The sequence below is a fragment of the Aquarana catesbeiana genome, linkage group LG05 (assembly GCF_042186555.1).
Source record: "Aquarana catesbeiana isolate 2022-GZ linkage group LG05, ASM4218655v1, whole genome shotgun sequence".
NCBI classification, from domain to species: Eukaryota; Metazoa; Chordata; class Amphibia; order Anura; family Ranidae; genus Aquarana; species Aquarana catesbeiana.
In genome coordinates, this window is record NC_133328.1 from 503,417,503 (window position 1) to 503,433,323 (window position 15,821).

At 41.7% G+C, this 15,821-nt stretch overlaps 1 protein-coding gene across 2 annotated transcripts in view; it reads left to right on the forward strand.

The window, feature by feature from the left end:
* The window catches only part of SNTG1 (syntrophin gamma 1), a 1,290,858-nt gene that overhangs the window by 1,136,276 nt on the left and 138,761 nt on the right, over positions 1-15,821 (forward strand). For both annotated transcript variants that reach the window (XM_073631576.1, XM_073631575.1), the window contains one exon: positions 1,963-2,092. In XM_073631576.1, the coding sequence (XP_073487677.1) occupies positions 1,963-2,092 (130 nt within the window). The remainder of the gene's footprint in view (positions 1-1,962; positions 2,093-15,821) is intronic.

The window sequence follows — 15,821 nt, forward strand, 5'->3', positions numbered from 1 at the left end:
TCCTTGCTGTTACCGAGGGTTTCACACAGTGTGGGCCAGATTTCTGTACAGGCAGCACAAACCACGGCCTAGGGCAGCAGGAATACCAGGATAGTACAGTAGCTTGTGCCCTTGGTTGGTGGAATAGTGTACCATGTACTTATAGTTCTCTCATTATTAATCTGTATGTTCAACTGAACAGCTAGCAGTGTAGGGCGACAGATTGCCTTATTTTCCATTTGTCTAATAAAGATGTACTGATGATGAGTTGACTGACCTGTCTCATTCAGCCTCTCCAACATGGCCTTGGTATGTGTTGTATAGCTATGACATCTGATATTGCTAGTGTGCTACAAAGGCTAGCCATACGACTGGAATAGGATGGAGATGGACATTTAGTCACACTGGTTGTTATGCTTGCTTTGCTGTGATCTATTTCAGGATGTCATTCCATCCTGAAATTAGTCATGTATGCAGTTTGATAAAATCCCACATTTTTGAGTGGGTTTTTACCCCAAGTTTCCTTATGGTTCTGCAGATTCCACTATCCTTCGGAAAAACCTGAATTAACCCCAGAATGCATGTGTCCAGGGCAATAATGTAAATGTTTGTATCCTCTTTAAAGTAAAGGAGGAAAAATTGTTTATACTATGTAGCACCCTCTACTTAGGTGCTAGAGTTAGGGTTTTTTTGTGAGTGCAAGTAAATTTAGGCATTTGTTTGCTTTGATCTGTGTGGGCTGGGAGTGGCTCCGAGTAGGCTGGTGACTCACAGACAGCATCATTTCTCGGTTACCTCAATCTGGCTTCCAGAGGATTCTAGAAGAGAGGAGGGGAAGAAAGGAGGAGCTGCCTGGGGTGTTCTAATAAGCGCTGACCAATCCACAACTTGGATTGGGAGGGGGAAGGTCTCCTTAAATACCTAGAGTCAGCCCAGCTGGGGAGGTGTTGTCAGGTGGAAGAACTAAGGATGGAGTGCTAGGCTCTTGGGGCCTTTGAGGGCGCCCCCCAGTCTGGAGGGAGGGTGACCTTGGGCCTGGGACTCAGGTGCAGGAAGGATCCCTTCAAGAATACATAAAGGATCTGGACCGGAGGCACAAAGAGGAGTCAAAGAGGACAGCAGGAGCTAGTACTGCCCAGCAAGTCTTCAGGAGGGAACCACCAATGTATGTGCAGCCAAGAGGGTCAGTGAGTGACAGGCACAGTTTGGAGGACTGGGGAGGCATGCCGGAGAAGACTGGGAGAGTGCAGTCTGGGATGGGTGCAGAGCCAGCAGTAAGGACTGTGATGTCACGAGCAATGGAGTCGAGCAGCTACAGCCAGGAGGGCTGGCAGGGCCTGGAGAGAGATTGTTGGGAGCAGTAGTCCACCATAGGTCAGCTAGCACTAAAAGACTTTCTATTCTATTTTGCTACATAAAAAGGGACCCGCGGTCCTTGCCTACAAATGGCAATTTCTGTGTCGGGCCTAAACATGTGCTAGCTATACCTGGAAGTGAAGTGTTGTGTAAGAGAGAGAAGGAGTGAGAGAAACGGTCTGCAAGCAAGTGTTGTGCTGGAGAAGACTGGAGTTGTAAAGTGTATATAGTCGTCCCAACTGATTGAAATACAATCAACCAATCGTTCATTATACTGGGCATCCCATAAACTCCTATCCCTATCCAAGTTCAACTCCCTCAATAAAATAACAAAACAAAATATCTCTACTGTTCATTGTCTCCAAGGTGACTGGGAAGTGGATGCCGGACTGGGCAGGGTGGCAGGTGGGCCACGGTTTTCAGCAGCCCCTATGGTGGTACCGCTGCAATTATATAAATGGAATAAATACAGAAGAATTATGATTTTTGTATTTTTTTTTTTTTTTACTCTAAATATGCATGGTGTTGTAACCTTGATCTTTTTTCCATCATTTGGGTATTTATTTGTGTTATCGTAACTGTTTTCTAGTCTCAGTTGATGTGTTTAAATAATTTCTGTATTTACAGGCAGAATGCATTTCAGATCACTGCGGTAGATGGTGTTTGCAGTGGAATAATTCAATGTTTATCTGCTGATGAGTGCATTGAGTGGCTACAATCTATATCAACTAATATTTCAAATCTCACAAAGCACAATGTAAGTAAAAAATGTCTTTTGACTAATTTAAAAAGCCCTTTGACTGTAATTCTTTAGTTCTAATGCCTTTGAGATACCACCTTGTCTTATCTTCAAATAAGGGAAGCTAAGGGCATCTTTGTAAGCAATGAATATAATACTATAACTAAGTCATTTATAAAACATTCATGAAAAGTGAGCTTCTGCCTGGGGTTTCCTTTGTATTTCTCATATCAAGATTCAGGGCCATTGTTATATAGATCTGTTATTTAGTTCTGATAGACCAAGAATTCTTTTTTTGTTTACAAAAGTTTTTATTTGGAAGCTTAGGTAATATACATACGGTATAGTTAACATTATTGTATTATGTTGGTACAGAAGTAAAAGGGATATAGAAAATACAAAACATAAGTTATATAACTTTGAGTTACAAAAGCTGTGATAGTGATAGAGATATTTTTATATGCTTATATTATAAGGCAAAACATTATGTTAGCAATAAGAAATAGGTAGTTATGGTACTAGTATATTAACCAATTTAGGTTGGTTTCCAATAGGCCCATTTCTTCTGGTGAATATGAATAGTGTCATTAAGGGTATGATAAATCCACTCAGAGAGTTTGAGGAGCTCCATTCTATTAATTACTTGTTGCCATGACAGATTTGAGGATTTCCAGTTAAATGCTGTCATCCAGTGGATTGAACTACATAGGGAGTGGAATAGTCTCATACATGGGAGAGGAACGTCAGGAATACCAGCGTATAGCAAGCAAATCTGAGGAGAGGGAGTAATCTTTTGATTAGAAAGTTGTTCTATTAAATTGATTGCCTTAAGCCATATGTGGTTAATATGTTTGCAGCTCCAAAAAATGTGTAAGAGGGAGCCAGATTCCGGACATCCTCTGAAACAATTAGGAGAGATGGAAGGGTAGAAGGTATGGAGCTTTGAAGGGGTGAGGTACCATCTAGAGAAAATTTTAATGGGGGTCTCTCTGAAGGAGATAGCTTTGTTACTTTTACGGAGGTTTTCTGACATTGAGCTCCATTCCTCAATAGTAAGCGAGACATTCACATCTGCCTCCCATTGGAGCATCTGTGTAGATTTATCGGGAACACCAACACCATTGATATAACTATACATCCTAGATATGAGGCCTCTGTCTCTAGAGGATAAAATACATATATGTTCAAATGTAGTGTATGACGGATGAGTATTAAGTGCAAAATATTTAGCGTAGAAGGTTCTAATTTGATGGTAACGTTGGAGTTCATTTGTATCTAAATTATATGTGGCTTGTAGATCTGAAAATGGGATAAATTCCCATTTTTGTTGAAGGGATCTCAAGGTAGTCAGGTTTTTGTCAATCCAAATGGAAAAATCTTGTACGTTGTTATAGGCATATTCAAATCTATGGTCTCCTATGAAGGAAGCTAGGGGGGGAATGTCTGATGAGAGTTTGTATATGTCTTTATATTTAGACCATAATTGGTAAAATTGAGCTATAATGATGTTGTGTTTCATAAGTTTGTTGTAAGTGGTAGTGTTGGACCAAAGGATACCCTGCAGATGGAGTGGGAGAATTGAGATGGATTCAAACATTTTCCATGGGGAGTTAATTGAGGGAGTGTACCACTGGGTGAGTTGTGTGAGTCTTGAAGCCAAATAGTAGAGCCATATATTTGGGAGGCCTAGGCCGCCTGAAGATTGTGGCCTGTGCATGAGGGCGTAGCTGCATCTTGGTTTTCTCTCGGCCCATATAAATTTGTTTATTTCTCTCTGAAGAGAGGTCAATTTGGATTTAGGAACATTAATAGGTAGGGCGCGAAAAAAGTATAATAGTTTTGGGAGGATTGTCATTTTAATAGCACATATTCTACCTAAGAAGGAGATATGAAATGAGGACCATGACTTTAAAAGAGATATGATATGTGAGAATAAAGGGATATAATTGGATTTATATAAAAGAGTGTGTGTGGAGGTTATTGTAACGCCTAAGTATTTGAATGATTTAGGACACCATATAAATGGGAAATTTTGTGATAGTAAGGATTGGGTGTTATGAGGGTAATTAATTGGAATAGCAGAACATTTATTAGTGTTAATTTTGAGGCCTGAAATATTTTGAAAAGATTTCAGTGTACTTAAAAGGGATGGGATAGAAGTGAGGGGGTTTGTGATGAAAAGGAGAGCATCATCAGCATATAGGCTGAGTTTAAATTCTTTGTCCCCTTTTGTATATCCTTTTATGTCAATACTATTCCTAATCTTTTGAGCTAAGGGTTCAATTGCTAAAGCAAATAGTAATGGTGACAGCGGGCAGCCCTGTCTGGTGCCTCTAGTAAGAGAGAAAAAGTCCGAGTTGTGTCCAGGGATTTTAATTCTAGTTTGGGGGTTATGATAAAGAGCGTTAAAACCCTGTAGGAATTTATCTGAGATTCCATATTTAGGAAGTAAGTGGTTTAGATATGACCAGCTAACGCTATCGAACGCTTTATGGATGTCTAAGCTGAGTAGGCATAGTTGTTGGGAGGTTAAGTTGGCATCTTGGATAATATTAGTGACTAATCTGACATTATCCACTATCTGTCGGCCTGGAATGAAGCCGGTTGATAGACCAAGAATTCTAAATGCAGAATACTAATTAGTATTGAAATAAATCATTGCTATTAGCAAAACATTTTCCATTGTAATGGATCAATGTTGTGCACAAATGTATGCAGCATTAAACTAATAGATGATCAATGTCAAAAACAGAGCTGTTCTTCAAGCTACAATGTTTTCAACTTTATTTTTTATAGGAGTCATTTGAAAGCCTGCATAAAGGTTACATTGCTGTGTTTGTCACAAACCTTTATACATTTGCAAGAAAAGGTTTGTGATCTCTGCAATTATCTGAATGTCTGCATGAATGACTCCTGAACTGAGATCTGATCTTCATTACAAGGCTCGATTCACTAAGTTATAATGCATACAATAGGAATAATTATTTTCACACAAGTGATCCTTATTTTCAGCTCCTATTGATGAAAATAATTATCATTATATTGATTGCTATTGCTTAATGAATTGAACTTTACGACAAAAAGATTAAACAGACTTATTAAATCACAACATATGTAGCATTTTAGGTCATTGCCATAACTTCATTGTTTAAATGTCTTAAAGCTAGGCTCCTTGCATAAAAACACCATGTAAGCATAGCTAAACACAAAAATGTAATACATTCCAGCTTAGCAGTCCTTAACCGCTTGCGGACCAGCCTCCGCAGTTTTACTGCGGCAGGTTGGCTCTACTGCGCAAAATCACGCTATTGTACTTGATCTTGTGAGGTCCGGATAGCAGGCACGCGCCCGCCGCGAGCTCCGTGAGTCCGACCGTGGGTCCCGCAGATTCGATGTCCGCAGGGATACCCGCGATCGTCTCACGGAGAGGAAGAATGGGGAAATGCTGATGTAAACAAGCATTTCCCCGTTCTGCCTAGTGACAGGACACTGATCACAGCTCCCTGTAATCGGGAGCGTTAATCAGTGTTGTGTCACACATAGCCCAGCCCCCCCACAGTTAGAACACATCCCTAGGACACACTTAACCCCCGCAGTGCCCCCTCCTGGTTAACCCCTTCACTGTCAGTCACATTTACACAGTAATTAGTGCATTTTTAATCGCACTGATCGCTGTATAAATATGAATGGTCCCAAAATAGCGCCAAAAGTATCCGGTCTGTCTGCCATAATGTCGCAGTCAAGATAAAAATCGCTGATCGCGCCATTACTAGTAAAAAAAAAATCAATAAACGCTTATTGCAATTATTTTTTACCAAAAATATGTAGAAGAATACGTATCAGCCTAAACTGAGGGAAAAAAATGTTTTTTTATATATTTTTTGGGGATATTTATCAGCAAAATGTAAAAAATATTGCTTTTTTTTCAAAATTGTCGCTATTTTTTTGTTTATAGGGCAAAAAATAAAAACCGCAGAGGTGATCAAATACCACCAAAAGAAAGCTCTATTTGTGGGGAAAAAAGGATGTCAATTTTGTTTGGGAGCCATGTCGCACGACTGCTCAATTGTCAGTTAAAACGACTCAGTGCCGAATCGCAAAAAGTGCTCTGGTCTTTGGCCAGCCAAATGGTCCGGGGCTGAAATGGTTAAAGGGGTTGTAAACCCCCGTGTTTTTTCACCTTAATGCATCCTATGCATTAAGGTGAAAAAACACCTAGCAGTCACCGGCCCCTGAACCCCCCTCGTTTTACTTACCTGAGCCCCTTCATCTCCTTGGCGGAGACGCAGCGTCCCTCTCTCCACGGATTCCCAGCTCTTGATTGGATAAATTGATAGCAGCACAGTCATTGGCTCCCGCTGCTGTCAATCAAATCAAATGACGCAGGCGCCGGGGGCAGGGCCATGTCCGGCACTCGTGTCTGTGGACGCTTTACCCCTAACGCTGGGGGGCCCCAGTGTGAACGGGTCTTAGAACAAGATAACTCATACCCAAAACGAGTTGGACGGATATTGGACATTCTAGCATTTCCCATACCTAATACCATGAAAAATCAGCACTTCTAACACATTCCCACGTTTCTGTTTCTTAACAATTCTAACTAGAGCTGTGTTTCTCAATTTCAGTCCTCAAGGCGCACCAACGGGTCATGTTTTCAGGATTTCCCTCAGATGAAATGGCTGTGGTAATTACTAAGGCAGTGAAACTGATCAAATCACCTGTGCAAAATAATGGAAATCCTGAGGGCAAGTTCACACCAGATGCAGTTCCGTGCGTTTTTTTTCTGCACCAAAAATGCATGCACAGTATTTTCCATGTATTCCAATGGCTCTAGTTCACACCAATGCAGTCAGTTCCAGTCAGTTTCCGGTCAGTATCTGCACTGGAAACTGACTGGGACTGACTGCATGCTTTCTGTGTATTCCAATGAACCAGAACCATTGGAATACACGGAAAGCACTGTGCATGCATTTTAAGGCTCGATTCACACCTATGCATGTTGCTTTTGAGCGTTTTTGGAGGTTTTTTTTTCATGCTTGGCACGTTTTTGAGCAGCGTTTTTGTAGCGTTTTTGCCGCGTTTTTGCCGCGATTTGCGTTTTGCGTTTTTTTTTTTTTTTCATTTTTTTTTACAGTCTTAAAAAAAAATTACAAAAAATTACAAAAAAAAAAAAACGGCAAAAACGCACCAAAAACGCACCAAAAACGCTGCAAAAACGGTGCTTTTTGCATGAAAAAAAGTCCCCGACCCTTTCCAAAAACGCAGAGATACAAAAAAGCATTGATGTGAACATGTTCCATAGGAACCCATGTTAAAAAATTCCCATGCATTTCTGCAAAATGCAAAATGCATCAAAAAACGCGCTAGTGTGAATGGAGCCTTAGGGCCAGTTCGCACCACAAAAATGCACTCCGTATATGTTCCGGATCAGTTTTTGCTTACAGTTCACACCACACACAGTTCCAGTGGGTTTTTGATATAATTTGCTAGATTCCAGTATAGTTCTGTGCAAAAAAAATGCAGCACGCTCTACTTTTTTTCTGAACCGGAAACTGACCGGAAACTGACTGCACTGGTATGAACTAGAGCCATTGGAATACATGAAAATCACTGTGCATGCATTTTTAGTGCAGAAAAAAGCGCACGGAACTGCATCTGGTGTGAACTAGTACTGAAAACATAACCTGTTGGTGCTCCTTGAGGACTGGAATTGAGAAACACTGAACTTGAGTATCTGAGGGAAAGAGGCTACAAATTATTTTCAATGCATTGAGAATAGTACATTGCTGTGATGAACTTTGCAAAATATTACCTGGGTGCTCCACAATGCTTCTGTGTTTCATTGATGAACAAAAATTAAACGGTTTGGCAGAAATGTACAGTATTATGTGCAAGTATGTAAAGCTCACACACCAAAACATCATTACTACTATGATGCAGCATGAAAGGGGAATCATGGTTTCCATTTGCTTTGCTGCCTCAGGACAACAGCTTACTATCAAAATTGTATACATTTCTACAGAATGTAACAATATGTGGACCCTAAGGCTCCATTCACACTAGCGCATTTTTTGATGCATTTTGCAGAAATGCATGGGAATTTTTTAACATGGGTTCCTATGGAACATGTTCACATCAATGCATTTTTGTACCTCTGTGTTTTTGGAAATGGTCAGGGACTTTTTTTCATGCAAAATGCAGCATTTTGCATGTAAGGCTCGATTCACACCTATGCATGTTGCTTTTGAGCGTTTTTGGAGGTTTTTTTTTCATGCTTGCCACGTTTTTGAGCAGCGTTTTTGCGGCGTTTTTGCCGCGTTTTTGCCGCGATTTGCGTTTTGCGTTTTGCGTTTTTTTTTTTACAGTTTTTTTTTACAGTCTAAAAAAAAAATAAAAAAAAAAAAAACGGCAAAAACGCATCAAAAACGCATCAAAAACGCTGCAAAAACGCTGCAAAAACGCGCTAGTGTGAATGGAGCCTAATAGAATTCAATGGACCAGCATCAAAAACGCAAGTACAGCGTATATGCAGCGTTTTTACAGCGTTTTTGATGTGTTTTGCGTTATTGGCGTTTTTTTTTTTTTAGACTGTATACGGTATAAAAAAAACTGTAAAAATGCGGCAAAAACGCCGCAAAAGCTTTGTAAAAACGCTGCAAAAACACTGCTCAAAAACGTGGCAAGCATCACAAAAAACACTGCAGAAACGCTCAAAAGCAACATGCATAGGTGTGAAAAAAAACGCAAAACGCCGCAAAAACGCTGCAAAAATGCTGCTCAAAAAACGTTTTGCGTTGTTTTTGTTTTTTGTTTTACAGTTTTTTTTAGACTGTATACAGTCTAAAAAAAAAAAAAAATGCCAAAAACGCTTCAAAAACGCTGCAAAAACGCTGCACTTGCATTTTTGATGCTGGTCCATTGAATTCTATTACATGCAAAATGCTGCATTTTGCATGAAAAAAAGTCCCTGACCCTTTCCAAAAATGCAGAGGTACAAAAATGCATTGATGTGAACATGTTCCATAGGAACCCATGTTAAAAAATCCCCATGCATTTCTGCAAAATGCATCAAAAAACACGCTAGTGTGAATGGAGCCTAAGGCAGGGTTCACACTCTTCACATGCGGCTCACAGCAGGGGGCCGGTGTGTCCCCGTTCATCATTTCAGGTCAGAATTCAGCCCAAATTTTCGGCTGAATTTAGATCTGAAACGGACCAAAAGACGCCCAGAGCTCCTGTGCAAATTTGCATTGCAGCCGCAGCGGAGGTATGTGAACCGGCTCCATAGAGAGCCGATCAAAATCTCCTGCTATTGCGAATTAGATGCAGAGAACCCAGTTTAACACCTAAAACTGGGAAAACCTCCTTTACCAGCTATTTTCTCCACTAAATGGTTCTAGTAATTCCTAAACAGATTTGTTTAAAAAGCTTTTTTCATTCCATGCCACATTTATTAAGGATTGAAGCCTGGTCTGACTTGGTCATTCTAGAATGCATTTTTTTAAGCCATTCTGTCATTTATTTGCTATTCATTATTGTCTTGTGTCTTAAGCCTAGTACACACTGCTAGGTTTTTTTTTGTTTTTTTTTATTCCAGCAGGCTGAACGAAAAAAAAAAAACTGACAGAAAAGGTCAAAACTGCTGTACTAACAATCCGATGTTAGTGCAGTGATTTCCTGTGCTGTTCTATTGTTTTCTGACAGGGGGGCGGTCCCCCATGCCAGAACACTCCAGTCAGCACTTTCAGCCATTGGCTGAGAACACTGATCGGGAGCCAGTCGGTCGACCTTTTTCAGTCATACGCCTTCAACAGAAGCCAGACAAGCCAGTGGTTCCTGTTGCTGTGTGAGCCAATGATGAGATAGAGACCCGGAGAGCTGCTGCTCTCATGCACATGAATTAAGATGGGGATGGGGCTCAGGTAGGTATTGGGGGGTGGGGGGGGGGGGACACCAAGATTTTTTTTAACTTTAATGCATAGAACCACTTTAAGCCAATGCATAGTTTCACATCATGTCCTGCAGCCTTGCTGTTTTCTGTTTAAATTCTGCTGTGGTGGAAGGAGAGCTGCTTCCTGCTGCCAATAGAGACATTGGTTCTGTACTGGACCAAATACTGCCTGCTTTACTGTAATTGTGCCCTTTAGTGATGGTTGGTAACAGTTTGCTTACTCAACACCAAAACAGCAGGAACATCGGAAAGATACTACAATGTTTTGAACTCATATTTAAACACATAATACATCTCATTAAAGCCTCATACACATGATCCGATTTTTGGCAAGGAATTGTGTGATGACAGACTGTTGATCTAAAATCCAACCGTTAGTACGCTCCATCAGACAATTGTTGTCCAATTTTCTGCCAACAAATGTTGGATGGCAGGCTAGTAAATTTTCGGCGTACAACAGTCTGTTGTCAGATTTTCCTATCGTGTGTACACAAGTCGGTCACGCAAAAGTTGAAAGTACAAACATGCATGCTCAGAATCAATTCTCACCAAACACGACATTAGCAGAAGGTGCCCAAAGGGTTGCACTCAAGAGCTGAAATTCCTTGTAGTACGTCACTATGTTCGTGTTTGTTGGCCGACAATTGTGTACCGTTTGTGTATACCAAAAAAGAGAAAATAGTTCTCCCAAGAGGGTCAATTAGGACACTAAGATTGATTTAATGATTTATTAGGTAGAAAAACCACACTACAATTTAATGAGACAGAAAAGACCAATTATGTACCTCTCAGATAAATTAAAAAAGACAACATTGTCATATTAAAAAAGGGGGGGGTGGATCGCAGCTGCGCATACATCACACACTCACAGACTCACACTCATATGCACACCCTGAACCCCAAAAAAACTCCAGTTAGTGATATTTGTAATGATACAGTCCTTGATTGATGAAAAAAAGGAAAGATAATTCTATTATTTCATAGCCTGAACAGCTTCTGGTTGCTAATTGAGTACAAATGATCAGGTGGCTAATTTGGGTGTTTGTGATGTTGAGCAATATGATCAGTACATGGCCATCCTATAATGATATACAGGGTTATTGGTTTACAGTCCAAGAAGGAATGAAAGTCCCTTTAGTGCATATTAATGACTGGCCAGGTTCCACCAGCTGAGAGGATAAATTATGGGTGTAGGGATGTACGGGGAACAGCTTAACATAGAGTCACTTCATTCAGGGAGCAGTGCATATGTGTATCCATTAGATACAGGATGGGGAGGATACATAGGAGTAAGGCATCACGGCTGTGTTTTAAAAGAGGTCAAAGACACTCTCACCTCGTCTTCTGTTTCATCCACTTTCCTGCTCCCCCACCCATCGGTCCGGATTGAGCTGCGCTCTGTAGATACCAGAATCCAACTACCAGGGGTACTTTCACTGCTCATACAGATGCTGTTGAAGCGTTCTATGAAGTTTGTCTCAAACGATAAATATCCAGCCCCCGTTCAAGCACCGACTCAGGAACTTTGCTCGTGCAGCGAAGCTGATGATCCCCTGATCGATGTGCTGACATCGTGCTGATGCGTTTTGCTAGCTAATCAGACACTAGCTTCCTCAGAGCTGGGAGGAGTTTGGGGAAATGAGCTTAAATAGCCATTATATTATAGGTGTCATGCCTATACTTGGCCACAAGATATCATCCACACTTCCTCCCTTACATAACTTTCAGCAAAGAAGTCATTGAGTGCATAGTCATTTCTATTTTGGCTGAAGGAGAAGAAAAATAAAAAGGAAAGCAGACTTCAGACACTGAAGCCATATACAGCTATTCACCTACAATTCTTATGGACATTATCTTGATAGAAAGGACTGTAAATTGCACTCAACATTCAAGCCTAGCGGCGTTATGGAATTTAAATATTAAATCCAAATTTTCTCTTTCTGTAAGAGAATTGTGTCAAAGCTGTCCCTCCTGAAAATCAGGTTGAGTACATAAATTCCTTTTTTTTTTTTTTAACAATATGTTTATTGAGTTTTCCACAGGGTATCAGTACAGACAGTTGATGTAATAACAAAGTTACATGGATTAGTACATGGTGCAATAACCAGTTTTGTTTTGTAACAAATGCATATAGCGAGTACCTAGTGAGTAAGGTTGAAGTTCGATGAGTGGAGGCACCATCTCCAATCCCCGGCACCCCATCTGGGTTCTTACTGTGCCATGAGACTAGAGGTAGCGCCACCAATCATCTACCTGACAAAGCTGGGTAACTTGTAGAACTATTAACATTCTAGATACAAAAGCTTAAAAAGAAAAAGAAAAGAAAAGAAAGGAACAAAAAAACAAAAAAAAAATAACTGTAGAGCAAAGGTAACTTGCGAGCCTACTTGTTATGAGTGTAGGACATGAGTGCATGTCCCACGCTAAGTAGTAACTGAGAGAAGTGCCCCCAGGCGGGGCGGAGCATGGCCAGGGGGTTCATTCTTTCTGTGCATATTAGATATGCGAGGTTGTGGCAGACTACGGGGGTAGAGATGAAGAATCTGAGATATGTTGCGACGTAAAAGAAGAAGGCAATCAGGGTAATGTTGTACTCCTCGGGTCAGTGATCCAGGGTTCCCAGTTGAGACGAAATGTTGCGGTATACATGTTGGCCTTAGCAAAGGAGAATTCCATTAGGAAATGGTTGTTTAGTAGAGTGATGAGTTCCGATCCAGAAGGGGCATGTGAGGCTTTCCATTTTTTCGTTAGAGCTAAACGGGCTGCAATGAGTATATGTGTCCCCAGGACTCTGATATTTTTGGGCCAGTTGGGGATGTTGAGACCCAGGAGGAGGTCCAGTGGGGATAGCGGCAAGGGGATTTTGCAGAGCTGTGAGAGGAGGTCGGAGACCTCTTTCCAGTATGGGCGGATGTTAGGACAATCCCACCAAATGTGGCTTAGGGTGCCTTTGCCTGAGCAGTTTCTCCAGCATTGAGAGGAGGTAGCCGGGTAAATATTTGCTAATCTGGCTGGGGTGTAGTACCACTTGTGGAACAGTTTTTGCGAGGATTCCCAGTGAGATATGCATTTTGAAGCTTTAAGAGGGATGGTCAGGGCTTTGTGCCACAATGGGGGCTTCGGTGGCGAGCTTGTGAATGTGGACCAGAATGTGATGGATGAAGAGGTGTGGTCTTCAGAGAGCCTTGTTAACACCTTGTAAATCCATGCAATGCCTTTAACTGCTGGGTTCGGGGTATTGTAAAAATTCAGGATGTCAGCTATTTGGGATTCACTTGCTGTGAGATCAAGTTTATCGATGATAGAGCGGAGTCTCATATACAAAAAAGATGTATTAGCAGGTAGATCAAAAGATTGTTGTAGATGTGGGAAAGGGTGGGGTCCAGATGTGGATAAGAGTTGTCCCAAGTTGGTAAGTCCTTTTTGTATCCATATCCGAAAGGATAAATTAGGAGAGATCAACTCTAGTGCTTGGAGGTGTATTTTGGAAAGGATAGCTTTGGGAATGCCCATGGCTGTTTTTGCAGTGGCTGACCACACTCGGATGGCTGCGGTTACCGTAAGCAGGTAGTGTCGATGTGGTTGCAAGCCGAGTAGTGCAGCCATTAGTGTGTGTTGTGGATTCGCATTGAGGGCCATGGTTTCAATTTGTGTCCAGGTCTTGGTCAAGGTGGGTGCCCACCATTCCCGTAGTTGATCTAGTATGACTGCCTTGTAGTATGCGTGGACGTTGGGGGCTCCCATTCCTCCATTTTGTACAGGAGACAAGAGGATTTCTTTTTTGAGTCTGGGATGTTTATGTTGCCAAATATGTGTATTAAGTATGTTTTGTAGCTGTGCCAGTTGCTGGGGTATCATAGGTATCGGGATTGTGCGAAACATATACAGAATATGTGGCAGTAAAAACATTTTGACTTGAGCTATTCTACCCGCCCAAGAGACGGTGTGGTTACACATATTTTTGGAGATGCGCAGAAGCTTTTTGCTGTAGGGCAGCATAGTTTAGTTGAAGCATAGATTTACTGGGGAAGGTTAGTTGGATACCCAGGTATGGGAGCGAGGAATTTGTAGCCCAAGTGAACGGAGTGGTTGTCGAGATGTGATGTGAAGTTTGAGGGTCTATCCCTAGGTTCAGCATGGTGGATTTGCTGTGGTTTATTTTATAAAGAGAGATTGAACTAAATTTTTCCAATGTTTTTTGTATATTGGGTAGGGAAGATCTGGGATTTGTGAGGGTAATGATAACGTCATCCGCGTAGAGACCGATTTTATGTTCAACCGTCCCCACAGTAATGCCCGATATTGCTGGTGTGGATCTAATGGCTTGTGCGAGTGGTTCCATCACCATGGCAAAAATCAGGGGGGAAAGTGGGCACCCCTGCCTAGTGCCATTAGTGATGCGAAAGGGGTCTGATATTATGCCTGAGGTCCAAACTCGGGCGCTGGGGAAGGAGCAAAGGTTGAGTATAGCCTGGAGGATAGTCCCTGTCAGTCCGAACTTGAGCATGACCTTTTCCATGTATTTCCAGTGCACTCTGTCAAACGCCTTCTCTGCATCCAGGGAGAGGAAGAGAGAAGGCGTTTGACTGTGTTCCACCTATTGGATCAAGTCAATAAGGCGCCTGGTACCGTCGGAGGCCTGCCTACCAGGCACGAAGCCGACCTGGTCTGGGTGGATAATAAGGGGGATTACTTTGGACAATCGTTGGGCTAATATTTTTGCATATAGCTTGGTATCAGTATTTAGGAGTGAGATCGGGCGGTAATTGGCTGGGTTATCGGGAGATTTGCCTGGTTTGGGTATGGTGACAATGAGGGCCTCCAGGGCTTCTGTGGGGATTTTGCCTGTATGAGTGTATTGGTTAAAGGTAGTGCATAAGTGCGGGGTGAGCACGTCCGAGAAGTGTTTGTAATACTCGTTCGGGAATCCATCGGGCCCTGGGGCCTTGTGTAGGGGTAATCGTTTGATAGCTGTGCGGATTTCCTCAGGGGAAAAAGGCATAGAGATGGAGTCTAGTTGCTCAGTGGATATTGAGGGGAGGTGAATTGAGGAGAGAAACTCATCTATGTCTGCTAATTTTGGGTTTGTTTCGTTATTTAAGTCATTGAGATTGTAAAGTTTGGCGTAAAAGGCACTGAATTCATTTGCTATATCTAGAGGATTATGAAGTTTTTTACCTTGGGAGCCGGATAAGTATTGTATCTTATTATTGGCCCGGTGTTTTTGGAGTTGCTTGGCCAGGAACGCACCTGACCTGTTGGCTGAGGAGTAATATTGTAGCTTAAGGCGTTTTACGTAATAGTCGAATCTTTTGTGGAGATGTTCGCTAAGGTCGTATCGTAGGTTTTTGAGTTCTAGGGATAATTTGGTAGATGGAGTTTGTTTATTGGCAAGTTCTAAGGCTCTGATCTGTTTTAGTAGTGTTTCCGTGGTGGCCGTTTGTTGTCGTTTAGTTTGTGCTCCGTATTTAATGAGGAGGCCCCGTGAGAAAGCTTTATGCGCATGCCAAACCATGGATTGGTCAGCAGTAGATTGTACATTAATGTCAAAGTATGTCTCAATCTCGGATCGAAGCTCATTCTCAAAGGATGGGTTGGTGAGGAGGGATGTGTTTAGTCTCCAAATAGTATGACTAGTAGTCTTTTTGCAATTAAATAATGTGATGGATATGGGTGCGTGGTCCGACCATGTGATTGTACCTATGCGTGCTTCAGCGATTGATTGGAGGAGAAATTTGTCTGTGAGGAACATGTCGATCCGAGAGTAAGACTGCTGGGGGCTGGAGAAGAAGGTGT